This window comes from Penicillium manginii (assembly GCF_028828005.1).
Source record: "Penicillium manginii strain IBT 31320 chromosome Unknown utg000009l:1.0-3297300.0:1.0-3298630.0, whole genome shotgun sequence".
Classification (NCBI taxonomy): domain Eukaryota; kingdom Fungi; phylum Ascomycota; class Eurotiomycetes; order Eurotiales; family Aspergillaceae; genus Penicillium; species Penicillium manginii.
This window is the reverse complement of record NW_026643110.1, coordinates 1165352-1190705: the sequence shown is the minus strand read 5'-3', so window position 1 is coordinate 1190705 and position 25354 is coordinate 1165352. Positions and strand designations below refer to the sequence as shown.

The 25354-nt window shown below is 49.3% G+C and overlaps 8 protein-coding genes across 8 annotated transcripts; 5 read left to right on the top strand and 3 right to left on the bottom strand.

The window, feature by feature from the left end:
- Nucleotides 1–1068: 1068 nt before the first annotated feature.
- Nucleotides 1069–1719, top strand: N7533_012203 (glutathione S-transferase family protein; the record flags this gene model as incomplete). Its single annotated transcript, XM_057108853.1, has 1 exon — nt 1069–1719. One exon carries the CDS (start codon nt 1069–1071, stop codon nt 1717–1719), a length of 651 nt encoding a protein of 216 aa, XP_056953954.1.
- A 617-nt stretch (nt 1720–2336) lies between these two features.
- Nucleotides 2337–4504, top strand: rscE (uncharacterized protein; the record flags this gene model as incomplete). The annotated part of the gene is made up of 3 exons (XM_057108852.1): nt 2337–2439; nt 2498–3075; nt 3140–4504. The coding sequence occupies 3 exons, from the start codon at nt 2337–2339 to the stop codon at nt 4502–4504; spliced, it is 2046 nt and encodes a 681-aa protein (XP_056953953.1).
- A 431-nt stretch (nt 4505–4935) lies between these two features.
- N7533_012201 (uncharacterized protein) lies at nt 4936–7443 on the bottom strand (the record flags this gene model as incomplete). Its single annotated transcript, XM_057108851.1, has 1 exon — nt 4936–7443. The coding sequence occupies one exon, from the start codon at nt 7441–7443 to the stop codon at nt 4936–4938; it is 2508 nt and encodes an 835-aa protein (XP_056953952.1).
- Nucleotides 7444–7683: 240 nt separating this feature from the next.
- Nucleotides 7684–9692, top strand: N7533_012200 (DEAD/DEAH box helicase; the record flags this gene model as incomplete). The annotated part of the gene is made up of 2 exons (XM_057108850.1): nt 7684–7929; nt 7995–9692. The coding sequence occupies 2 exons, from the start codon at nt 7684–7686 to the stop codon at nt 9690–9692; spliced, it is 1944 nt and encodes a 647-aa protein (XP_056953951.1).
- A 426-nt stretch (nt 9693–10118) lies between these two features.
- On the bottom strand, nt 10119–11609 carry N7533_012199 (uncharacterized protein; the record flags this gene model as incomplete). The annotated part of the gene is made up of 5 exons (XM_057108849.1): nt 10119–10284; nt 10339–10623; nt 10688–10783; nt 10841–11428; nt 11482–11609. 5 exons carry the CDS (start codon nt 11607–11609, stop codon nt 10119–10121), a joined length of 1263 nt encoding a protein of 420 aa, XP_056953950.1.
- A 3721-nt stretch (nt 11610–15330) lies between these two features.
- Nucleotides 15331–15567, top strand: N7533_012198 (uncharacterized protein; the record flags this gene model as incomplete). Its single annotated transcript, XM_057108848.1, has 1 exon — nt 15331–15567. The coding sequence occupies one exon, from the start codon at nt 15331–15333 to the stop codon at nt 15565–15567; it is 237 nt and encodes a 78-aa protein (XP_056953949.1).
- A 1478-nt stretch (nt 15568–17045) lies between these two features.
- Nucleotides 17046–20318, bottom strand: N7533_012197 (putative translation elongation factor eEF-3; the record flags this gene model as incomplete). The annotated part of the gene is given in 3 exon segments (XM_057108847.1): nt 17046–17131; nt 17203–18488; nt 18499–20318. The coding sequence occupies 3 exon segments, from the start codon at nt 20316–20318 to the stop codon at nt 17046–17048; spliced, it is 3192 nt and encodes a 1063-aa protein (XP_056953948.1).
- A 4156-nt stretch (nt 20319–24474) lies between these two features.
- Nucleotides 24475–24822, top strand: N7533_012196 (uncharacterized protein; the record flags this gene model as incomplete). The annotated part of the gene is made up of 3 exons (XM_057108846.1): nt 24475–24599; nt 24667–24731; nt 24785–24822. 3 exons carry the CDS (start codon nt 24475–24477, stop codon nt 24820–24822), a joined length of 228 nt encoding a protein of 75 aa, XP_056953947.1.
- Between the last annotated feature and the right edge of the window lie 532 nt (nt 24823–25354).

Below are 25354 nucleotides of genomic sequence, written 5' to 3'. Positions count from 1 at the left end.
ACTTGATTGAGGCGACGCAAAATTTGCATCGGACTTGCAGATCTAAAGGGTTTGGTCAGACCTTGTACTCCGTAGAAAGAAAAAACTAACCCGAGAGGCTTGGCTAGGGCAGTTCAAATCAAGTGGATGCTGGATGGGGCTGAGAGGAATGACTCTTCATAGTCGCGCTAAAACACGCCCTCCGGTCTTGGTGAACAGCAAATCATCCCCCGCCTTTCCCACTATCTGCGGATCACAGCTTGTCACGTCTCCACGAATTCTTGCAAGGGCGTCGCTACCAAATCCTATAACAGTGTGAAACGAGATTCGTCAGCAGTGGAATTGTCAGCAGCGACGAGGAGGATGGGAAAGATATTGTCTTCGACATGTGGTGCTGATTCCTCCTACAACTGCAGATGAGACTCATTCAACTTGCAAGTGGCATCTACCAACCTTTTGTTGCTCCTTCTCCTGCATGCTACCCTTTAATACGAATCATTCTTTCACGCCTCAAGGACTCTGCTGACCATTGCTTACATACAAGCTTGGCCCCTCACTTGCCCGGCTGAGTGAGATATGAGCCCGAAAGCGCGAATCCCGCAGGGATTGAGATGAAATCCGTTTCATTCTTGGTCCCAATCACATTGCCAGATGCCGCATCCCCCGCAGAAGTCGTATTCTTTGCACGGAGATCGGAGATAAGTGATAGGACCTTGATGACTAACTTCGGCCGAATGCGGGCGGTTGCTGATTGATGATCTTAGCTTGGACGAATAGCACATTAGACACTGAGGTCATGATACACAGTGATGTTGTTTCAAGTGACCCTATTGGAACCCCTGAGAATCCCTGGGAACAAATCGCGGCGTCCATCCCGCACTTTCTGTGTGATACGTGGTTTATCATTTGTAAGCCAAGCTCCGATGCCGAAGCCTGAATAATGAAAAGTGGGCCCGGAGTTTACTATGAAGTAAGAATGCGGAATCACGCACGATTTAAGACCTTGAATTCGTCCTCTTCTGGCTAATCATTCAATTGCATCAATTCAATTCATTCAGTCAATCTAACAGCCTTTACCACAAAACAATCATGTCTCTCAAGCCCGTCACTCTTTATGCCCACGGCGTCGGCCCCAACCCATGGAAGGTTGTCATTGTCCTTGAGCAACTCGGCATCCCTTATGAAACCAAGGAAGTCGCCTTCCCAGATATGAAGAAGGAGCCCTTCGAGTCAATCAACATCAACGGCCGAGTCCCCGCAATTGAAGATCCCAACACTGGCATCACCCTTTGGGAATCCGGCGCTATCCTGGAATACCTCGTCGAGACCTACGACAAGGAGAACACCATTAGCTTCGCCCCCGGCTCGCAGGAATACTACCTCGCCAAGCAGTGGCTGCACTTCCAGATGAGCGGTCAGGGTCCTTACTTTGGCCAGGCTGTCTGGTTTACTCGTTACCACCCAGAGCAGATCGAGAGCGCCAAGGAGCGATACTACAATGAAATTCGCCGTGTCTCGGGCGTACTGGACCGCGCCCTGAAGGGTAAGGAATACTTGGTCGGTGACAAATGGAGCTTTGCCGATCTTGCTTTTATTCCTTGGTTCGGTGTTACCGACTTCCTGGGTATCAGCATCTCTGAATACCCCAACCTTACGGCTTGGTTGGAACGTCAGAAGACTAAGCCCTCTGTTGCGAAGATGTTGGAGGGCCGCGCTGCTGCGATGGCGGCGCAATCATAGAGATGGAATATCGGGGAATTATGGCAGTACTACTTATGAGATACCTATATGTAATATGTATCTAAGAATAGGATCTTAATTAGTAACTTGTTACATGTCTGAACTTGAATGTGTGTACTACTAGTAGTTGAATGGCCTGCGATATCAGTGCTAGTAGATGTAGTTGCATGAAGAGACTATTTTTTGATTCCTTTATGGTATATTCAATTACTAAAAGCTGTATTGATATCGCATAAAATTCAAGTAATGAGAAATTTGCGTGATAAAATGTACCAAATACTTCAAAATTGATGCCTGGAATATACGGCATCTTATCCAAATCACGCCAACCCAATCCGGTTAGCGTATGTCTTGGCAGCAACCGCGAGTTTTCCGTGAGGCGCGACATCCACCTCCCCCCAGCGATCTAGCACTCGGTCCAATCATCACTTCCTAGCTTGATTTCCCATTGAATTGGGCAGTCTTTTTGTTCGACCAATACTCTCTTCCAACTACCTGCCCTTGCCACGCGTAACCAAGTTGCGCTGCGCAAGGTCGACAGCGAACCACAGCGAACGACCGCGACAGGAGTCGATCTTCAGCTGCCCGCGACAGCAGCTATCTTTCGTCAAGCCATCATGGACGACACTTCACTTAACCCCGGCGCGGCATCTGAGAATGCTCAGCCCGTAACTGGCACCGAGAGTGCCGCAGATATCACCAATGCCGGCAGCGCATCAGGTACGTTGTTTCCAGCCACCTCCCTGGATCCTTTGTCAGTGCTTACCCCAGGAATCAGAAGCCCAGTCACGTCAAGAGTCACCCGAGAAGAAGGCCGAAAATTCCGGATCCGAGAACCCTCTTGATGCCCCTGCCTCTCCCAAGGGCCGCAATGACGATGTCGAGCAGGAGGATGAGGAGATGGGCGGTACCGAGACCGATGCGAAACGCGATACTGAAGGCCTGGAAGACGCGGCCGGAGAGTCGCAACCACCTGAGCAGACCGGCGAGGGTATTGAAGATGCCGTTGGCGAAGAGCAGCCCGCGCCCTCCAAATCATCTTTGGAGGCCGCCGCCCGCGAACAGCTTGTCACTCAGACCCACGCCATCATTCTCCCCAGCTACGCGACCTGGTTTGATATGAACACCGTCCACGAGATTGAGAAGAAGGCCATTGCGGAGTTCTTCAATGGCCGCAACCGCAGCAAGACCCCGGCAACTTACAAGGATTACCGTGATTTCATGATCAACACCTACCGCCTGAACCCTATCGAATACTTGACGGTCACTGCTTGCCGTCGCAACCTGGCGGGTGACGTTTGCGCCATCATGCGTATTCATTCCTTCCTTGAGCAGTGGGGTCTGATCAACTACCAGGTGAGTTTACCCTTTCATCTGGGGTAGTCTAGTCCGCGTTTTCAAATCCGGCTAACATTTTTAGGTTGATCCTCAATCCCGCCCTTCTAATATTGGACCACCATTCACTGGTCACTTCCGTGTTATTGCCGATACCCCCCGAGGATTGCAGCCATTCCAGCCTGGTCCCAACCCCACCGTCACCTCCGGCAAGGCCCTCCCAGCCACAGAACGTGCCGCCTCTTCGACCCCCGCGACCAAGGGCGAAGGCCTCGACTTGCGCCGCAACATCTTTGATAACAAGGGCAAGGATGTCACCCCCTCTACGGACGAGAAGCAGACCAATGGCGACGGAACGAATGGCATTGAACAGGAGCCCAAGAAGAAGTCTCATTGTTTCTCTTGTGGAATTGACTGCACACGACTTCGATTCCACTACGCCAAGTCTACACCCACATCAGCCAATGCGACAACTCCCGACTCTAAATACGACCTTTGCCCCAACTGCTTCCTCCAAGGACGCATGCCCTCAAGCCATAATGCCTCAGACTTCGTGAAGCTGGAAGACAAGAGCCACAGCCATGTTCCAGACAAGGATGCTCCGTGGGCTGACTCAGAACTCCTACTTCTGCTGGAGGGCCTTGAGAACTTCGACGATAACTGGGAGCAGATCGCAAACCACGTGGGTACACGAACCCGCGAAGAGTGCGTGATGAAGTTCCTCTCCCTCGAAATCGAGGACAAATACATTGAAGATATTCCCGATATCCGCACCACAGCAGGCAGGGATCCCATCAGCCAATCCGAGAATCCTGTTCTGTCGGTAGTAGCCTTCCTTGCCCAGATGGCCGAGCCCGCCGTGGCAGCAGCAGCCGCCGGCCGTTCCGTCGAGGAAATCCGCAAGGAGCTGCGCAGCCAGCTGGAGAAGGGAGACAACAAGGGCAAAGACGTCAAGGCTGAGGACTCAATGGACGTGGATACCGTCCGCGTAGCCGAGCAAAGCGAGAAGCCCAAGGAGTCACTCTCGACCGTGGCAATGGCCGCCTCTGCCGCGCGCGCCGGAGCTCTCGCCTCCCACGAGGAGCGCGAGATGACCCGCCTCGTCGGTGCCGCTGTCAACGTGACTCTGCAGAAGTTCGAGATCAAGCTGCAGCAGTTCAACGAGATGGAGGAGATTATCGAGGCCGAGCGTCGCGAGCTCGAGCAGGCACGCCAGCAACTCTTCCTGGACCGCATGTCATTTAAGAAGCGCGTTAAGGAAGCGCAGGATGCTCTCCAGGCTGTGAGTCTGCAAGGCCCCAACGAGCACACTAACAGCATGCTCGCCAACGCTGCTACTGCCGGTATTGGAAACCACTACAGCTTACAGCCTGTTGGTGGTGATGCCCGGGCTGGAGCTCAGCCTTTGAGTGCTGATGGCGGCGCCGACTTTAAGACGCTTGATCTGTGAAGGAGAGACTCTTCTTCTCGATGCATGTACGATATATCTTATGTGCGAGAGTGAGCATACTTCAGGCATCCTGGTAGAACGGGGTGCTGGTCGGAATATCGAGGGTGGAAGACTGGGGGGGGAATTGTATTGGATCGAAGCGAACCGCGTGGGAGCTGGGCGGTGTTATGAATATTCTCTTTGAACTTATCTGGCTAGGAAAAGGCGCAGTTCTTTCTATTATGTTGGGAGTTAGTGTTGATTCGTTCAATGTGTTTATCCCACTTTTCTAATCATATGTCCGTGATGGAAATGTTTCTAAGATTGTCGGAGAGTAACTTGAATGTAGAACTTGTAGAACTTCAGTATATTGGGTATGGGTATGGCTTGGCTATGTAAATCAAGTTGTAGTTTGAATGGCTATTAGATTGTGATTATGTCATGGCTGCTCTCTACATGAAGCCAGTAGGCGGGAGTGCAGCAGGAGGGTCGTCGTCTAGATCCATTGGATCCGAATGGGTAGCGGCAGGCAATGGGCCCGGAGGAGAATCTTCCGATGATGAATTATCAGATGAATCGGCATTGGAGTCTGAGTCTGAGTCTGAGTCACTTGAGATCTCAATTGTAGCTCCACGCTCCTGATTCCCAGAACCGGGGCCGTCATCAGAGGAGGGACTGCCAGAGGAGTCTGAGTCTGAGTCCGAATCTGAGTCGCTTGGGATCTCAATTGTAGCTCCAAGCTCCCGATTCCCAGAGCCGGGGCCGTCATCAGAGGAGGAACTGTCAGAAGAGTCTGAGTCTGAGCCAGAACCAGAGCCAGAGCCGGTGGATTTTTCATTTCCAGCCTCGTTCTCTTGGTTTCTAACCTCGTTGTTGTCATCATTGTCACTGTCGACGTAAATTGCCGGGGGAGGCGTAGGGGCAGAGGCAGTGACTTGGTTTCCTCTTTCTTGATCCCCGCTGTCGTCACTTGAACTGCTGTCGACGGGGCTGCCTCTGCCGCTGCTACTGCCATCGCTAGCTTCGTCGTCGCTGTCGTCTTCGCTTTCGACAATGGCAGCAGACTTGAATTCGCCGGGTGGTTGGTCGGGCCCTTCTCCAGCTATTTCCCCTTGCTGTTCCTCATTTTCACCCTTCTCCCCACCATCATAGCGAGCGTGATCGTCCTCCTCATCATTCTCTGCGTCACCTGCCTCGACACGGCGACGCTTCCTCGTATTCTGAACCAGTTCCTCCGCCAGATCTTCCAGGTCGGAGCCATATTGTTCCCATTCACTTCGGTAAAGTGTATGGTCTCGCCAATCGACGACGTCTTCTTGGCCTCTGTGCTCTGAGATACCATGTTGTGCTAGATCGTCCTTTTCGTCGTCCATAGCCTCTTTCCTTTCTTCGTTGAGATTAGGGATGCATTCGGCTATGGGAATGAGCAGGGCGGGCGGTGGGGCTTTCTCAAACATAGACCAGAGTCGCAGCTCTTCTCGGCGACTTTGTTCACGGTCAAAGTTGTCGGCCTCTTCTTCCTCCTTATCTTCGGCCAATTGGCCATCAGAGATACCAGGTTGTTGATGTTCGGGATTTTGGGAGGTATTTGGGAGACTGGACTCGTTCTGCGTATCGAGAACAGCCTCGTCCTCGATGTCTTCTTCATCATAATATTCTTCGGAGTCGTCGCTGTCTTTACCTATGACCTCATCTTCGGAGTCGTCTCTGTTATTGAACGCAGTCTCACCTACATCATTGTGTGAAACTTTCTCTTGTTCCATGGCGTGCGCTGCCTTGTAAAACTTCTTATCACTATACCCAAGGACTCTCATTGCGTCGCCATAGCCGATGGTTCGTGTCGCGATAGTTCTTTGTGGGGGAAATGCGCCTATGACTATTCGATTTCGACGCGCAAGTTCCAGGAAGGAGGGTCGCTTGCGCTTCAAATTCAATACTTCGATTGCGGTTCGGACGTCTCCAAGCTTGATTTCGCAGTGGTCCTCCGAGATTACCCCAGTAGTTCGTAGCCGTGACTCGGCCATGAAGATTGATGATTGGATTAAACGGCGGGTCAGACTGGTCGCAAGGGTAGAGAAATCCATCAGTGCATCTGCAGTGATTGAGGGCATCTCTTCTTCCGATTCTATGAGATTTCTCCAGTCATCTTCTTCCCTTTCGCCACCGAAGTTCATGCAAAAGTCCTTAGACAGGGAGATCCAATTCGGCGTGTTGAATAGACCGGCAGCGAGCTGAATATCGCCTTGCAAGGGAGTATCAAGATCTGCATTGCTGAGGGCTTGAGCTTCAACCTCGCTAATTTTGCCATAATCACCGTAGTGGAGCTGGTTGGCGTGTTCTTCTGTAATGACGTCTTTGAGGGTCAAGTAGTTGGCATATTTTTCCTGCTCAACACAACAACCCTGGTCAATTTCGGCCGCTGCGGGGATTTCAGCTACGGTAATCCACCTGAGACGTCGCTGTTCAAGTCGTTTCCGCATGGCTTTTTGGACAACCCTGAGATGTTCCATCACCTCCAACTCCGATTTTGTACCGATTGCAGCCGCGATTTCCTTTATTCCGTTGGCGCTCTTTCGATCGAGGAAATTGTAGAGAATCTCCTTCTCCGTGGCCGTCCACACCACCCCGCCATCTTGAGAGACATTCAACAACTGATCGTCTTCCTTCACATTTCTAGGATCAGAACCCTTTCCAACTTCCGCGAGAAGTCCAGTGTAAGCCTCGAGGGAGTTGGGATGAATATCCCGGAATAGGTTGTTGAGGGCATCGAGGCGGTCTTGCTGGATTTTACGAAGCTTTTCTGTCTCCGGGTTCTCAGCCTCTGTATCAGTATCAACAGAGAGTCGCTTTAGAATTCGACCTCTCGAGGTCGACCGTTGCTGGCGCGCGCGCCTCGGCGCAGAGTCGGAATCGAGCTCGGTGTCGTCTTCATCGGGTTCGTAGGCAGAGGAGCTGCTCATCGTGCAGAGCTGGCAAAGTAGCGGCGCGTTCGAATGGGCCACAGGTAAAACATTACAGCGCCTGCGCAAAAGTGTCGAAGAGTTCGAGGGGAAGAGAGAAAAATAAGTTGAACTTGGAGCTCCACCAAAAAGTCGCTGGTTATCGCGATAAGAGAGGGTGTTTGCACAGTTTGCAGCGGCGCCGTTGATATTCGGGGGTTTCTATTTCCATCTCTACCAGCCCTAGATCTTGCAACCCGCATGGAGTTCGTACGCAGATTCGGGCTGCTGTCGATTGCGCGGCCACGGAGGTATCCAGTAAGATTTGTACCACCGCATTACCTGCGACATGTACGTTTCAACTCAGGGGTGCCACCGCCATTGCCGGGATCGAGCAGTATTGTCCTGCGCGACTATCAGGAAGAATGCATACAGTCAGTTCTTGAATACTTGGACAAGGGACATCGAAGACTAGGAATTTCGCTGGCTACTGGTGCTGGGAAAACTGTTCGTTAACTTGATATTCAATTATCTAGCCCTTTCCTAAGATACGATACTGATATTCTTTATAGGTCATCTTCACACAACTCATTAACAGAATACCGCCGCGTGATGCAAGGGCAACTAAAACCATGATCATTGTTCACCGACGTGAACTGGTTGAACAAGCTGCGAGGCATTGCCGCCTTGCTTACCCTGACCTCTCAGTCGAGATCGAGATGGGAAATAATAAAGCTACAGGGCATGGGGATATCATCATCGCCTCGGTGCAGACCCTTGCTCGTGGGCGTATTACGAAATTTGACCCTGCTGATTATAAGCTCATCTTGGTAGATGAAGCGCATCACATTGTCGCGCGGTCTTATTTGGATGCTCTGGCCCACTTCGGGCTGAGTGAGCCTTCCCCCAATGCCCCCGTGTTGGTTGGCGTCTCAGCGACATTTTCACGATTTGACGGACTCAAGCTGGGAGCCGCAATTGACCATATTGTCTACCACAAGGACTACGTGGACATGATCGAAGATAACTGGTTGGCCGATGCGGTGTTCACCACCGTAAAATCTGGAGCGAATCTCTCTAAAGTTAAGAAGGACAGCTTCGGAGATTTCGCCCTCGGGTCACTGTCAAAAGCGGTCAATACCTTGAACACAAATAACATCACCGTGCGCGCTTGGATGGCTAATGCCGAGGATCGAAAATCAACGCTTGTTTTTTGCGTGGATATCGAGCATACGCAACAGCTGACTGCGACCTTTCGCGAGCAGGGGATTGATGCTCGATACATCACTTCCAACACCCACAAAAATGTCCGCGCGGAGCAAATAGAGGCTTTCAAAAACCAAGAGTTTCCAGTGCTTTTGAACTGTGGTCTTTTCACAGAGGGCACTGATATCCCAAATATCGACTGCGTTGTTATGGCACGACCAACTCGGTCTCGTAATCTTCTCATCCAGATGATAGGACGAGGGCTGCGTTTATTCCCTGGAAAGAAAAATTGCCATGTGATTGACATGGTAGCATCCTTGGAAACAGGAGTTTTGTCTACCCCAACCTTATTTGGCCTTGACCCAGATGAGGTTTTAGACAATACCACCGCAAAAGAGATACGAGAAAGCAAGCAAGAAGAGAGCCTGCTGGAGCCATCTTCGCCCGTGGAAGATGAACTGGACGAGGACGTGCAGTTACAGTTCACCAAATACGACAGCATCTACGATCTTCTTGGTGACACACGATACGAAAAGCATATCAGGTCATTAAGCCGATATTCATGGGTACGTGTCAGCGATGATAAGTATATCCTGTCGGACTCAAGTGGATGGTTAGCTCTTGAGAGAGAAAAGGGAACAGATGGATTTGCCGTGCGCCACGTCATGAAATTCAAGGACCCTGTCACCGAGAAACCCACATTCACCAAGCCACGACATATCGCCTCCGGGCCGGATCTAGAGACGACTGTACGGGCAGGTGACACCTTTGCCAGCAGTAAATTTGAAGAGCACTATATTTCTTCCCGGAAAGCGTGGCGACAGAACCCGGCGACAAGCTCCCAAATTCAGATGCTGAACAGAGCTCGCATCCGAACAGAAAAAGTCAGCCAGGAAGGACTTACTCGTGGCCAGGCGGCTGATATGATCACGAAGTTGAAATTTGGAGGCAAAAAGAGATACGAAACAATGTTGACGCAGCGGCGTAAGACCCAGAAAAAGGAAGAAGAGATGTCAGAATTGCGAAGGAGAACTGATGTCAAGGTTGGACCTCTGGTAGGATAGCCACCATTGATTGACTTTGTATACTACTATTATTTCATCCCACTTGTAATAAAATTCTCAGAATTATCGCATGCACAGTGTTGGATCATAATTTCTTATATACTAGTACATGAAAGTGCCTGTGATAGATAGGACATAACCCCAACCCCTGATTTGGCGCTTTCAAAACCGGAGGCATAGTAAATGAAAGATAGACCCGAATCGCAAGACAATTTCACATTGTCTTGTCTCACCCACAATGACGAAAATCTTTTCTGGTGTCATGTCGGATGAGGCGAAAATGGCCCCCGAGTGGTATTTGGTGGGTAGGTTCTCGAATCTTCGAATCCCCCGAGAGCTTGTCTTACCACCTGCGCCGGGCAAGTATAATACCCGGCACTTTTGAGCCGCTCATCTGCCCATTCAATTAAAGTGATTCTTCGTAGCTCACACTCTTCGGGTCCCACGGCTAGATCCTAGTAAATAGGTCGAGTATGCGATGAGACCACCCCCAAGTAGTGCTGCCACGGAGGCGAAGATTTGCAGACCAGCGAAGTTGTCATTGCCTTGTTGGGACAGAATACTACCCATGATCGGTAGGCCCGTGAGGCAACTGGGAGCGAAGTGAGTGAAAAATCCTCGTCACAAAAAGGAGGTTTTAGCTTACCTGATAGAAATTACCATTTGATAGGTTCCGAATCGTTGGCCCAATGTATCGAGGCTGCCAGACTTGGCAACGCACGGCATTAGCAAGCTCACTACCGCTCCACTAACGAATCCATAGACAAGACCAAAGATAATGATGCCGACATGAGACGGATAGTAATTAAATGGCAGCCAGAGAACAAGCATCGAACCTCCTGTCAGTAAAGCACAGATAGTCAATACATTGAAATGGCCGATTTTATCGGCGAGGTACGGCGGGAGCACTCGGCCGGGTATGGAGGTGGCACTGTGTTTGGCGGTTAGATTAATGAATTAAGATTGAAAGACTGGAAGTGGCCGGCTCATCATACTTGATAATGGAGATCAGATAAAGAGAAAGCGTGGGGGAGAAGCCCCGCGCTTGAGCCATGGTCGAAATGAAATCAAACGGACCCCAAAGCCCCCACCTGTAAAGTGTTAGAAAAGATACTATTCGTCGTAAAGAGGCAATATTAATGACTGACATGACAAAAAATGACCCCAAAGTGTAGACGGCAAACTGCTTCTGCTTGAATAGCGTCACATCGAGCCACGGAGTCTCGCGATTCCAAGTCTTTCGAGGTAATCGTGCGCGAACCAGGAAGCAAGACGCAGCCAGGATGACCCCAACGAACAAAGCCGTATACCGAACCGCCCCATAGAATCCAACATTTTTCACCATTCTATCCAGAAAGATGGGAAACAAAACTCCACCTATACTAGAACCGCAGCTCGCAATGCCGATCGCTAGACCACGCCTTTTGACAAACCATTGCCCGACGCAAACGAACGAGGCGCAGAAGACACCTCCGGCACCAATGCCGAAAGCAAGACCTTGCGAGAGGAATATTTGGTAGTACTTTTCCGCAAGGCTGGTCATGCAAAGAGCGAAAACACAAAGTGTACTGCATGGAATTAGTACCGGGGCTGCGCCGTATGTATCAACGACACGCCCGTAGAGTGGACCAAGAGCCCACATGAGGCACAATTGGACTGCAAATATCCATGAAATTTCCGATGAGGAATATTCCTTGAGTGTTGTTTCTTGGTAGATTGTTTGAAAGACGCCGATGCTAGTTTGGGGGTGAGTATCACTAACATTCATGAATGCGAAACTAGTACTCACGCATTCAAGAACCCGAGGGTAGAGAAAAGGGCTAATGTTGCCCCCACAACACACAACCATCCTTGGAGACCCCCCTCTGGAGGAAAATTTTCCTCGGTGACAGAAGATTGTGCTTTTTCGATCGACATCTGGTTGTTCTATGTAGCAAAGAATTGAGAACAGAATTGTGAAGGAGAATTGCTGAATTTATTTGTTCAGGATATCATCACATCTTTATATCCTTCTGATTTTATGACTGTTTTTGAATCTCGCCCCATCAGATATTTAAGACCCAGTCATATAGCGGCCGCTCGTCCTCCGACAGCGCTTTAGTCCGACAGCCTTGATGTGTTTTCATTCAGAACTTTAGAGCAGGCCCACTGGCGGCCGACAATTTGGACCCACTTGTCGGCGCCGCTAGGCCAATTTTGTCCCTATGCATCGATTTGTAATATTTAAGTGGGTTTCATCGTCGGACCTTCTCCTATCTGAATCTTTAATCTCATTTTTATATAACTCAGCGTGTTTAAACCTGGCGACAGAAAAATGAAAGTATTAGTTTGCGTGAATTGTAAACTGCGCAAGAAGAAATGTGATAAAGTGAAGCCTTGCTGTGGCTACTGCAAGTTGTGAGTCATTCCAACCCGGAGGCGATCTTAGATTAACACATTTAATAGAAAAAACCTAGATTGTCAATATGCTGCGGGGGATGATAAAATTCTCCTTCAAGTCAGATCAAAATCGGCATTGATAACCGATAATCCGATAATCCGTTCATCTCTCCTGGTTTCAAACACCCTAGCGGATGTTCTGTCGTCGGACCCGACGAATTTAGATTCCACCATCTACCTACAGACTCTCAGAATAATCCGAGAAACCGGCCAGTTTGTCGATGATATTAGTGCTCAATACTTCCAAGGTATACATCCGTTTATTCCTGTCATATCGCGCTCACGATTTCACGACAACTTGCTCGATTTTGGGGCACCGCCCTCCGCCGACTTTTCTACTCTACTTTTGGCTATGTCCTTGACTACATATTATCCCGAGAAATCAGGGCATGACGAAAGCTCGTTCGATCAATTTTCACTTTATCTAGTGGCGAAGACAATTTTTACGCAAGTGTATTCGTCATCACCACCGTCGCTGCATCTTATTCAAACTGGAATTATTCTTGCCACGTATGAATATGCAAATGGAAAAGTGGAGAATGCCTTATCGTCCATAGGCCTATGTGCAAGGATGGGCTATGCGTGCCGTATTCACTTGTCAAATCCAAACACAAAGCTGGAAGGCAATGAATTCCTCCAAGCCGAAGAGGAAGCAAATACATGGTGGGGAATCGCAATCTGTGAAAGGTATGAATCTAGCAAATCTAGATCCAAGGAAAATCTGACCCATTGTATAGAACTTTTTTCTGTGAACTTGATGACTTTGATCAGCCTTTTGCGGCAAGATTCCCGGATGTTCAAGCACAACTACCAAGGGAGACATACTCATCAAAAGACGATAATCAATTCAAACCCGGCCAGCCTACAGATACCGCCGAGGCATCAATGAGGAATGGGGGGTATGCCTGTATAGCACAGGCAGCTTGGCTACTAGACCAAGTATTCAAAGCAATCGAGCTCACTGATATTGATGCCAAATTGATACAATTTGGCGGACTCGACTCTACACTCCGTACATTTTTAACTATCGTGATGGAACAATCCAAAGGGAAGTGGGGAAAGTTTTGTACAGCGAACGCAATACTTATCAGGTTGGTTTTGCAAGTTGTTGATCTAAATATCATCATTCTGACTAAGACTGTACTAGGGCTCTTTTCACCCTACACTGGGAAATTCTCAACCAAGTACAACATATGTCACATTGTCGACATAAGTCTCCTGAAGAATGGCACAAGACATCCTCCTCTGCATTAGATACCCTTGTGAAAATCGTGGAGGATATTGCGGCTACCCAGAATGGGCATCCTATATCTGTGGTTGAGTCATTACCTCCAAGTCGGGCTTATGTGATGCGAGCGGCGCTTCGACATATTGAATATTCAGAGATAAAAGGTGAACTATGGGAACAAACTAAAGCACAACTGGAATTATCCCTGGGACAATTTGATCACCGCTGGGGAGTTAATGTCTGATATGAGATTCATGGGCTAGAAAGTCTCGAGACTTACTTTGGGGAGCGACATGAAGCATTGGCGTAGTGTGAGGCAGTAAGTTCGAGCTTATTTGATTTCCACTGCATAGACCATCGGGATTTGGAACTATTTAAATTTGTATCTCCTAAAAGGGTACGCATTCGCGGTGATTGGAGTGAAGAAAAATCAAATCCTTTTCCGAGCTACCTAATGCAAAAACTTTTTTTTTTCCCTTTATCCAATCAAAGAAATCAGGAAAAGAAAACGAACACGATGAAAAGGATTACTGCTGACGTTCCGATTCCCCATAAACAACCAAGATCTGTGTTCCAATTTGGTCCGAATAACTGCAATAATCTCACTCGAAATCAAGACCATGAAACTTCGCTGTTGCCGATAGAAGAAAAGAACAACCCGAATGCATACCAGTTGAAATGCAATAACGTCAGATATCAGCAACTAAGGTAAGCATACTCTTCAAGCCCATCATAAATAGTTGCAACGCTCACAAGCAGACTTCTCAACTTCTTACACGCTATTTCCATGTCAGCGAAGCAACTCAGATCCGCAATTGTTTCGGCGACATATGCAAGTTCGTCAAGAAAGGCGGTTGCGCTCCGTACACTATCCCACTCCTCATCCGAAATCCCGAAACAATCTGAAAGATTGTTATGCTCTGACAATTCTTCATAGGAATCTTTGAACCACTGCGAGCCATAAACCCATACCCGCGAGTCGAATCACAGAGTCTTTCTCCACGGCACTAAAAGGCATGGCGTTTCTGCTCCTCTCGGCGAGATCAGCAATCCGGTGCAAGATGTCAAGTTGTAGGATTTTAAGTTTGTTATCCGAAGCGATGTTACCAGCTCTTTCCAGCACCGATTCAGTGAGAGTCTCTATGTGATATGTGAATGGATCTTGGCTTTCGGCGAGATAACGATAATCGTTAGAGTTTGCCGCCAAGCCTCCCGCGCCGCCTTGGGGTGGCTTGGCCTTCTTACGTGGAGGTTCGGCATAAGAAGACACAACCGTCGAAAATTTGCGGGGTTACGGCATGGTGTTGGACCTCGGGAGTAGGTATTTCTTTTTGGAAAGGGTCGTGGAGGATATCTCCCGGGCCGTTGGAAACTTGTATGTATGTGATATGAAACTCCCTGTGCATGTTAGTCGTTTAGACTGGGGACCATTGGAAGTAGCATATACTCACGAGTCTCTGGATGCAGGAATTTGAGGGGACATGAGAATGAGAAATGACACCAAATACTTTCTTTAAATCGTGGTGTGCAGTTGAGATGGATCGGTATTTGGAAGAGTCGAGGTTTATAGAGACCAGCGGTAGTAGATGATGCTGGAGGGGGTATCAGTTAATGGCCCCTCGAGCATCAAACAGAACCGGGAAGAGTAATTTGAAACCGAAGACTTTTATTAGGACGTTCCCAAATCGCAACCTTATGCCATCGATAAAGATACTACAGCACATCCTTATCAACACCTGGAACTCGACACCTGGTAGCACTGGTAAACACCCTCAACGATACAGAGAAGTAAGAAAACTAAAATAACAAGAGACAAATGGCCTCCCACTCGAACGCAACACAACCAAACCAAACCCTCTCGACAACCACTCTCTATGCAGAAAACCCACTCAACTCCCTAAAAACCGCCTTCAATCTCCCCTCAATCTCCCTAACCGACTCCTCATCCCCATCAATAGCAGCTCGTAAATCATGAACCAGATCCGTCATATCCGCAATCCACTCCTCGAGCCCAACCTTCTTATTGCCCTGCAACCGCTCATGCTGAAGAATCTCCCGCAGACTCGCCAGACACTGGTTGAAGAAGATAAGTCTGTTATGGCGCTCGCAGAGGTAGTCCTTTTCAAGGGCGAGACGGCGGGCCAGAGCGTTGATTTCTTTTTCCAGGGCTTCTTTTCGGGCTGGGGGTTGGGGTTGTTTTGGTTGTAGTGAAGGGTGGGGGTTGTTGAGTAATTCGTCGAGCTGGTTCCTCGGAGTTGGTGTCACTGTTGATATTGTTGGCGTGAATGTAGAGGAGGATTGTTGGTGCTGCTGTGCGTGTGCTCGATACTGGGCGTTGTATTGCTCTATTAATTGCAGTCTGTCCGGAATCGTCTGCCCGATGAATATGTTCCATTCCCTGTCTGTTTCGTTTTGGGCTGCCGTCTTGTTCTGGTTCTGGGCTTGGGGCTTGGGCTGGGCGTGTGCTCGCGAGACGGACTGTTGGTCTGGATCGGCAGTCCCTGTCATGACTGTGTCCTGCTGCTGAGCTTGAGTTGGTGCTGGATCGGGGCCTAGATTGACGTTTGTCAGATCGATGCTCCAGAGCGTGTCTAGGTCGATTTCTAAAGATGGATCCCAAAGATTGGGACAGTCCTGGATCGTGGAGTTGGTTATCAGCCATTGCATGGTGATAAGGGAGGTGGGAGTATATGCTTACCAGCAAGTTCAAGCTCGGTGTTGCTGACGACTCCATTTGATCTAGGGTGACTTTTTTGGTCTGGGCTTGCTCTTTCTGTAGCTCGTCGGGTCCGGGGTCCTGAATGCTTTAGTGCGTGGTTGGAGATAGAGATAGTTCGAGTTGGAACTCACAGCTGAATCCATGGCTTCTTGGGCCAGCCCGTTAAAGCACTAGACAATGACAGCGAGGCCGTGAATTATTTTGAGAGAAGGATTGATTTGGGGTGAAGAGGTGTGAAGAAGTGAAGAAGTGAAGAAGTGCGAATGAGGCAAGAGGGAAGCAACCGGGTGGAGTTGAAGTTGTTGCCGGGAAAAACGCCTTGTTGCTACCCATCATGGTATTGCTTTTTGTTGACTTTATATGTGATCCCGTCTCTTGGATTGTGTCCAATAGTCGTTTGTATAATACCTGGAGCCATCATGGTGAGCTTTTCCAACGGCAGCATACTGCTTACTATACCGGACCAAGGTAGTAGGCAACGAGGAATGAGATAAGTCAAGGTTCCACGCAAAGGTGTCAATATTCGCACATCATCGCAATAAACCATGAGAAGAATAAGATATTGACAACCAAGCGGAGTACGTCGAATGAATTGGTATATGGCAAGTTGGGTTATATTCAAGATGAAGGTGAAGCACCGCAGTCACCCACCTGGGCACCACCTGCCACTGGAGGACATGTGATGCCAGTGAGTCTCCAGGCTCATCTGCCCAAATAGTCACATCAGTTAATACTAGTAGCAGGTCACGATCGATCCGTCAAGTTGGAATACTAGTACCAAGAACTTGAAGCAGGAAACTTCAAGTTATTGCTAATCGTTTACATCTCAAGCCAAGGCAGAAACTACGAAGGAAACAACAATTATATGAACAGCCAGAAATGTATTTTTATCTCAGCAATGACTAAGAAATTCATCAACATGTCATAAACACCATGAACCCAATTTTCTTCTCTTCTATCGGCTAATTTAGATATCATCCTCATCGGAGAAGACCTCCTCACCACGCTTGCGGCGGGCGGCACGCTCCTTCTTCTTCTTGCGGAGTTCAGAGCCTGGGAAATAAAGTTAGCATCAATCGAGATCGAGATTATTTGTATATGTGGTAAACACGGGATGAACATACCAGTAAGCTTCTTCTTCTTCTCGGTGACAATCTTGTTACCCATGGCATCGAACTTGTCCTCCTCATCGTCACCCTTGGCGTCGAGACGGGGACCGGAACCCTGACCCTGAACCCAGTTGTGGCCGGAGGGGGTCATGAGACCGTCGTTGACGGCCCAGACTTCCTCGGTCAGGTTCTCAGTGAACTCACGGGAGTGAGTAATGATGATAACACCACCCTCGAAAGACTTGATAGCCTTGGACAGAGCACCCAGGGAGTCACGGTCCAGGTAGTTGGTAGGCTCATCCAGGACGATGACGTGGGGACGCTGCCAAGAGCAGGCGGCAAGGACGACCTTGACACGCTGACCACCGGACAGACCGAGCATGCGGGAGTGAGAAACCAGCTCGGCGTCGAGGCCGAAGTTGGCGCAGTGCTGCTCAATCTCCTTACGGACCAGAGGGCGGAACTGACCGGAGGCGAGGGCCTCCTTCTGATCGACCTCAGCGACCTGCTTGGAGTGAGAGACGATAATCTCGGAACGAGGCAACCAGGTGTTCTCGTTGGACATCATGGGAGTCCACTTCTCGGACTTCATGCCAATGTTGTCACCAAGAGCCCAAGAGATCTCGTACTCGTAGGTGTTCTTGAACTTGCGACGAGAGTGGATGCCGACGACACGACGCATGGTACCCTCAACCTTGTAGATCTTGTCCATGGCCTTCTCATCGTCCTCGGTGACGATCTTGTTGGCACGGTCCATGGTCTCACGGTCCTCACCAGTCTGGAAACGCCACTGGATGTACTCGGAGGGGGTGGAGCTCAGGTGGTGATCGATGTGAGCGAAAGCGTGCTGCTTAATGTAGGCGATACGGATGTTCTCGTGCTGGTAGACATCACCGGCAGTGGGGATCAGCTCACCGGTCAGGACGTTAACCAGGGTGGACTTTCCGGCACCGTTGGCACCAATGACGGCAATACGGGAACCCAGGGAGACCTGGAAGGTAATGTCGCGAATCTGGGGCTTGGGGGTACCCTCGTACTGGAAGGACATCTGGTTGACACGGATGATGGCCTTGGACTTGGTCTTGACACCCTCAAGGAAACCGGGCTCGGGGAACTTGAACTCCATGTCGGAGGCACCGAGCTCGTAGTAGGAGCGAGCAGAGGGGACACGCTTGACGAAGTCGGAGAGGGTACCACGGTAACGCTTAAGCTTGAAGCGCTCGTAGTGGACAACGTGCTGGATGACGTGGTCAAGGAAGCGAGAGTCGTGAGACACCATGATGGAGGTGCAGGGGGGAGTTCTTGAGGTACTCCTCCAACCAGGCAACGTTCTTGACGTCCAAGTGGTTGGTGGGCTCGTCCAGAAGCAGAATATCGGGCTTCTCGAAGACGGCACGGCACAGGGCGAGCTTCATCTTCCAACCACCAGAGAGGGAGGTGATGAGACCATCGAGTTGAGCGGTCTGGAAGCCGAACTCGTTGACCAGGGCGTTGCGGATCTCCTCCTCGGAGAGAGTGAGACCGACCTCTTGCAGCTTCTTGCTGGTCCAGCCAATGACAGTCAGCTCGGTATCGGCAGCGTCCAGGTCGTGCTCGACGTAGACGGTCTTGACCTCGTCCTTCTTGGGGAAACCCTCAAGCTGCTCGTTGTTGATGGCGCGCATGAGGGTGGTCTTGCCGGAACCGTTGGGACCGAGCAGACCGTAACGCTGACCGCGCTTGAGACGCAGGTGAGTCTGGTTCAGCAGAATCTTGGCACCGTAGGCCAGGGAGAAAGTGCAGTTGCACAGGTCGACACCGTCCTCCTCGTCGGAGGGGATGTCGTCGTTGGCAGCAGCCTCGGGGGAGGCCTTCTTGCGGAGGGTCTCAGCGATGGGCTTGGCATCAGCCTCACCGACAATGGCAACGAGGTAGGAGGTAGCGTTCTGGATCCAGGTGGTGGCGTCAGAGTCCTTCTCGTCGACGAGCTGACCAGCGATGGCAGCAACGTAGTCGATGACAACCTCGTGGGTCTTGAGGGTGTCCTTGTGCTTCTCCTCGAGGATCTCCTTGAGGATGGCGGAGACGGTGGAGATGTCACCATCGCGGCGGATCTCGGGGATCTTGCCATCGACGATGTTACCAACACGGGAGAGGGTGTCAAGGGCCTGCTTGGTCTTCTCACGGGCCTCGGGGTCGGCAAGGGTTTCGTGGTTCTTGTTCAGGGCGGGCAACATCTTGGGCAAGAAAGGAGCGACGATCTGGGGGTCCTCGACCAGCTTACACATGTTGTCAACGATGACAGCGGACTTACGCTTGATAGCGGTCTCACGCTCGACGAGACCACGGTCCAGCAGGGGAACCATGATGGCGAGAGTAGGGCCAGTGACGTCGGAAACGAAAGTGGTGGCACCGAGCAAGTGAACGGTCTCAGCGACGTTCTCGGGCTTGGCAATACACTTGATGAGCTCGGGAATGAAACGCTCAATATCCTTGTTGGCAATCAGAGCGCAGACCTTCTCCATGGTGGAGTAGGCGGCCTTCTTGATGTCGGCCTTGGTGTCCCACATGGCCTCGGAGATGACGGGGATCATGGCGGGAACCTGGAAGGAGAGCTGAGCGGGGGCAGACTCGATGAGGATCTCAATGCACTTCAGGGCAGCCATCTTTTCGGGCCACTTCTGGGCGTTCTGCAGAGACTCGAGGATGGGGTTGACAATGGCCTTGACGGCATTGGGGTTGATAGCCTGAACAAGGGCAGCGGCGGTAGACTCGGCCATCTCCTTGACGGGGACCTGCTTGTCACCAACGGCAGCCAGAACGGGGCCGATCAGAGAGGCGAGGTGAGGCTCAACACCAGGAGCGATAGACTGGTGGGAAGCGATGGCACGGATACCCTGGAGGGCACGCTCACGAGCGACGGCATCCTTCTTGTTGCCGAGACCCTTCTTGAAGTTCTCAACGGCCTTGACAGGGAGGACCTGCTCGGGGATGGGACCGCTGAAGAGAGTGGCGAGGTTGCCAGCGGCGGCGATGGCCTCATCGGGGGTGGTGGAGACGTTAAGGTTCTTGAAGAGGTCCTCGAGGACAGCAACCGACTGAGCGGTCTCCTTGCTAGTAGTAGCAGGAGAAGAGGCGACGGCGGCAGGCATTTTGGAGGAAATTTTGGCGGTTTTTGGAGGGGGAATTAGAGTAAAGAAAGAGTTTTTTCTATGGGTATCACTGTGAGCTGTGTGGCCCAGGCTGCGTCGGCTGTTCAAAGACGCAGCAATCGCTCTTTTTGCAGAACGAGTCTAATCTGTCTATGCAGAAAAGAAAAAAACAGAAAAAGGAGAGGGGTAGGACCTCGAGATGAAAGATGAAAGAGGGAGGATAGGGGAGGAGGAGAGGAGGGGCGATTAGGATAGGAAGGGGGGGGAAGATATTTATCGCCTGTGTGGTGGCCCCTCGCCGCCAGGGCTGCCACTGAAATTTTTTTCTTCGGGCGGCGGGGAGGGTCCGCAATGGGTTTAGTATGGTTTGAATGGTTTGTGATTGGTTGAAGAGAGGAGTCTCCCGAATCCCAGTGTTCTAATTGGTGAGGCTGGTACCAGTGCCTGAGGCGTATATCTTGTACTAGGTACTCCGTACTAGGTAAGCATAGTACTGGTATATCTAGAACTAGACTAGTACTAGAAGTATAAGTGTATCTAGCCATGGACATAATGAGCATACTTTAATTAATACCTACTAGAACTAGTAGTATTAGAGTACCTCTACTTGAATGTACTCCGAATCAGATACATACATGTAGTGTACTGCCCCGCCTGCAGGAATCGCCACTCATGATCCGGTGGCGCAGCTCATATAATATTTTTATCTTATGTCCAGCAGTATCACTACTACTAGTAGAACAAAGAGAATAGTATACTAATAGAGACTATACATTACCAGTGGTCTACTTCCAGCATTCATAATAAATTCCCATGCTTGATGAGACATCACTATACCCCTCTTATAGAAGACATGCTGTGCTGTACGGAGTATGCAGTATTCCGTACTGCACATCAGACACATGTACTCATCCTAGAAAATTTCTTCCATTTTTATCCCATGCTAAGTATGAGTCTCAGTTTAGTCTCAGCTAGTCTCAGTCTACACTGTATTGTACTTCTTAACCTGTCTGTGTTCAGCTTCCACCGCTTTTTGCTCACCGCTTGATCTCCTTATCGTTATCGGCCATTCTACAAGGTTTTTTTTTTTTTCCAAGATACCTAGTAGGTACTAGTACTAGTATATTTAATTTATTCCTTTTAATTCAGACGAGCATAATAGAAATCTTCTTTGGCACGGCCATCACATAGCCATAGCTCGGAAATTCTAGTCCTTCTAGCGTCGGAGTTCTCCTTTCCCCTTTCGTTCCCCGTAGACCACCTTGAGTACTACTCCCTACCCCTACTAGTCCTAGTATGCCGAAATCAAGTGGCAAAAGATTAAATTTCAATATCGGCACTCCGGCTCGGGTGGGTCGACAATCCCTTGTGTCAACTCAAAACAAATGCAGCAAACTTTGACTCTGGCCTCTCGATTTTTTCTTGCCTCCCGGCATTTGCCCGTCATCTGGAACGGTTCACATGGGCCGTAGCTGATCCGATTCACCCGATTCGGGTCAAATAGGGGGAAAGAGATTTCCTTGCTGTCCCAAGCAAAAAGAAGAAATTTCCGTTTTCTTTGCGCTTACATCGGCATCTGATTTGTCCAGCTGTTTGTCCTTCCACGCCCAAAGTACATTGTGGCGCTGCCGTTTGCCGTTTGCCCCCTCCTTTAATCACCCTCGTTTTTGATTTGATTTGATTCGACTTGATTCGATTCGTAGAGTTCAGTTACGTCGTCTAGTGGTCATTTCCAGTCACTGTTACAGATCCGTTCCTCTCCTTTCCCAGTTTCCCAGTTCAAGCCTCACTAAGACTGAGTCCATCTATCCTAATTCCTCCGCCAGTATACCATTCCTGTGACTGTGATAGATACTAGTATAAAGTCCGGGGTCAAGTGGATCCTTTGGCATCAAATGCGCCCCGGAAATCGCCCCAGTAGTTTCTTCGATGGGGCGGCCTTATCGCGCCCCCCTTTCTTCCTGCTGCCCTTCTAAATCTGGCATGGTAGGTTTCCCCTTGAGCAAAAAAAATCTCACCCTTGCGTGACTAGTCTATGTCGGGCCCACCCTCCCCCTTTCATGCGTGGAATCCGGGGTAGATGGGTCCACGTAGGAAATCGAATACATCTCGCTCAGATACAGATACAGGTACAGATACGGAGTCATCCACTCCTCAGTAGTATACGCTACTGATGAAAGTTCACGCACTGTAGACCCCATGCTCGAAGGCTGAAAGATCCCATCGCAATCCAAACGCTGCCCCTGTCAATCACCGCAGCCAGCCCCTTTTTGAAATATTTCTTTTGTCAATGCCCAGGGCCCTTCGACCTGCCCGTCTCGCTCAGGCCCTTATCCTGATACATTCGGTCCGTCCGAACCTATCATCTCCGCCGCGTAAAGGGGAAACCTTGCTGGCTCGGATTCGGGATCTGCCAGCGGGCGCCTGAGCTGATGGATGGCATGGCTGGTAGTGTGCATGGATGTACGTGTGTGTACTCCGTACCTAGCATGCGTGGCTTAGCGAACAGGTACCGGTACGACATGACGGGTGGTTTGCAGAGCCAGATATTATTAGAACTATTTTACGGAGGACTCTGTGGTTGGAAACTTCTTCGACGCGGTTCTACCAGTATATAAGCACACCAGGACTCGCACTGAATGCCTACTAGTACTAGTACGCTGGTCTAGATTCTTATCTCGTTTACACTATTGACAACCTACTACCTAGGAATGTAGTAAGGCTAGTAAGGTTGGTGAGCTTGGATAAGCACAATCTTAGTCAGATTTATTTTCGAAGTATCACATCGCAACATAACGTAGATCATATTCCAAGTTTTCAAGGCTGGGGTCCAGCGAACCTAGAAAACGCCCTCCAGATCAGATTATTCGCACTGTACTCTGTGGTATTCATTCGAAAGCTAAAGTCTGTCGGCGCGGCGCCCGATCAATGGCGAGATTTGGATTGTCAATCCTATTGGGTGCGAAGAACACCAGGAACATGAGGATTAGGGGGAGAAAAAGATAAGCGCTGATGAGAGGAATGATAATGATAAATTCTAAGATGCATGAGAATTGAGTTAGCACAAGGCCGATTGTTAGGAGTTGGAATGTGAGATTTGAGGAAATTGTCCGAGTTGTGTTGCGGGCTTGTCTTTGGGCGAATTCAATGTCCATTTTTACTCGGTGAACTTCCAAGGACCAAGGAGGGGGTAAAATGAACAGGGCTGGAGGTGGTCTGGTCATGTATAAATAACTACTCATCCTAGTACTGCCAGTGAGGTCTCTGGCTTTCACAGTGTTAGCCATCGCAGCGTTTGATAAAAAAAATGATGACTAATCCACAAGACCAATAGTTTACTACGTAGGAGACTCCTGTACTGACATCATTGAATTCCCACAGCAACCTATGTAGTCAGCTTCTACTAGTCGTATATTTTGCCTGTGATGTGAAAAGCCGTTGCAATTTGAGAAATTCATTCTTTCAACTCACTATATCATATACATGCCAGACCAACGAGAATCGCCCTCTTGGAGTCGAACCCTTATAGCCATCGCCATCACTTTTGTAACTCTGGCCACGATTACGTTCCTTCTACGTCTGTTTAGCCGGAATAAAACTTCCTGGAAGCCAGCCATTGAGGATCTTTTCCTAGGAATTGGATTGCTCTTCTCCTACCTACTTAGTGCATGTGTCGTAATTGGTGCGTTCAGAAGTCTTCCCGGTTCTCTCCTCTTTTCTTGAACTTGTGTCAAGCTATGGACTCCTCCAAGTCATTTACTAATTTTCTACGATAGCCTCGCTGAATGGTGTCGGCCACAATATTTGGGCGTTGCCCCGACAAACGCAGGGGCGAGTCGGACTTGTATGGATAAGTCCCAACTTACCTCATATGTACTCAAGCACTAATCCAGCAAATTAGGTATTTTGGCTCGGACAAAAGTTTTGGGTTCTATCACATGTCTTTGTGAAGCTATCCATTATAATGCTCATCCGCCGTCTTCTATCCATAGTTGGGTCTTGGCAACAGGTTACCACTGGATTGATAGTTTTCACAATAGCTTGGGGGATCACAAACATTGTCGGCAATACCTTGCAATGCTTACCCCCTCGCTATTTTTGGTTGAAGCATATCGAAGGGAGATGTCCTGACAATCAAGAAGCATTTGCTATCACAATGGGGTCTTTAGCTCTCGCCGAAGATGTCGTTCTCCTGGTTATTCCAATTGCAAATGTATGGCGAATGATGCTCACGTGGACTGAGAAGATTCGAATTACGATGTTATTTGGACTTGGTGGGATGTAAGTTTCTCTGCCTTCTGTTACACATAACAGTCTTGAGTAAGTTGAAGATACTGATTCTGCTTAGTGTATGCATCTTTGGTATCTTGCGCGTTGTTGAGCTCGTCAATTACCAGGCCGATAATTTAACTGGTATGTTGTATACTGCTCTAAAGTATATGGATACTAATTGCTATGACAGCAAGCGGAGCATTCGAAGTTACATGGGCAGTTCTCGAGATAAATCTGGGTATAATATGTGCTTGCGTTGTGCTGATGCGGCCTATTTTACATTCTTGCAGGGCATTCTTTAGACTTTTTCTAGATCGGAAGAAACAAAGCTTGGGATCAGCTAGTTCTATTATTGAGAATTAGATTGTACAAAGAATATCAGCTATGATCTAACATGGTATCTTCACGCATCATTTCATCATCTAAGTATTCGTGCCTCAAACCGTAATTCAAATTCTACGTCTTAGTATGAGGATGCCCAGGCGGATTACCTAGGTATGCTATAGAATCCGAGTCACTAAGAGACAAAGCTCACAAGATAGAAAGTTGCCGCCCCGAGTCTTGATTGATACTAGTACGGACTGCCGCCTGCAGTAGCTACTACTAGTACCTAGGTAGTAGATGGATGAATGAAAAAATACTACTCATCGTAAACGGTTCTATAGCGCCATCATCCATAAGAAATGTCTATTTGAAACCAGGACAGCATCCATAAAACAACACAACCGTCAAAAGCAAGGAGGTATATACAAGCAGTACCTCTA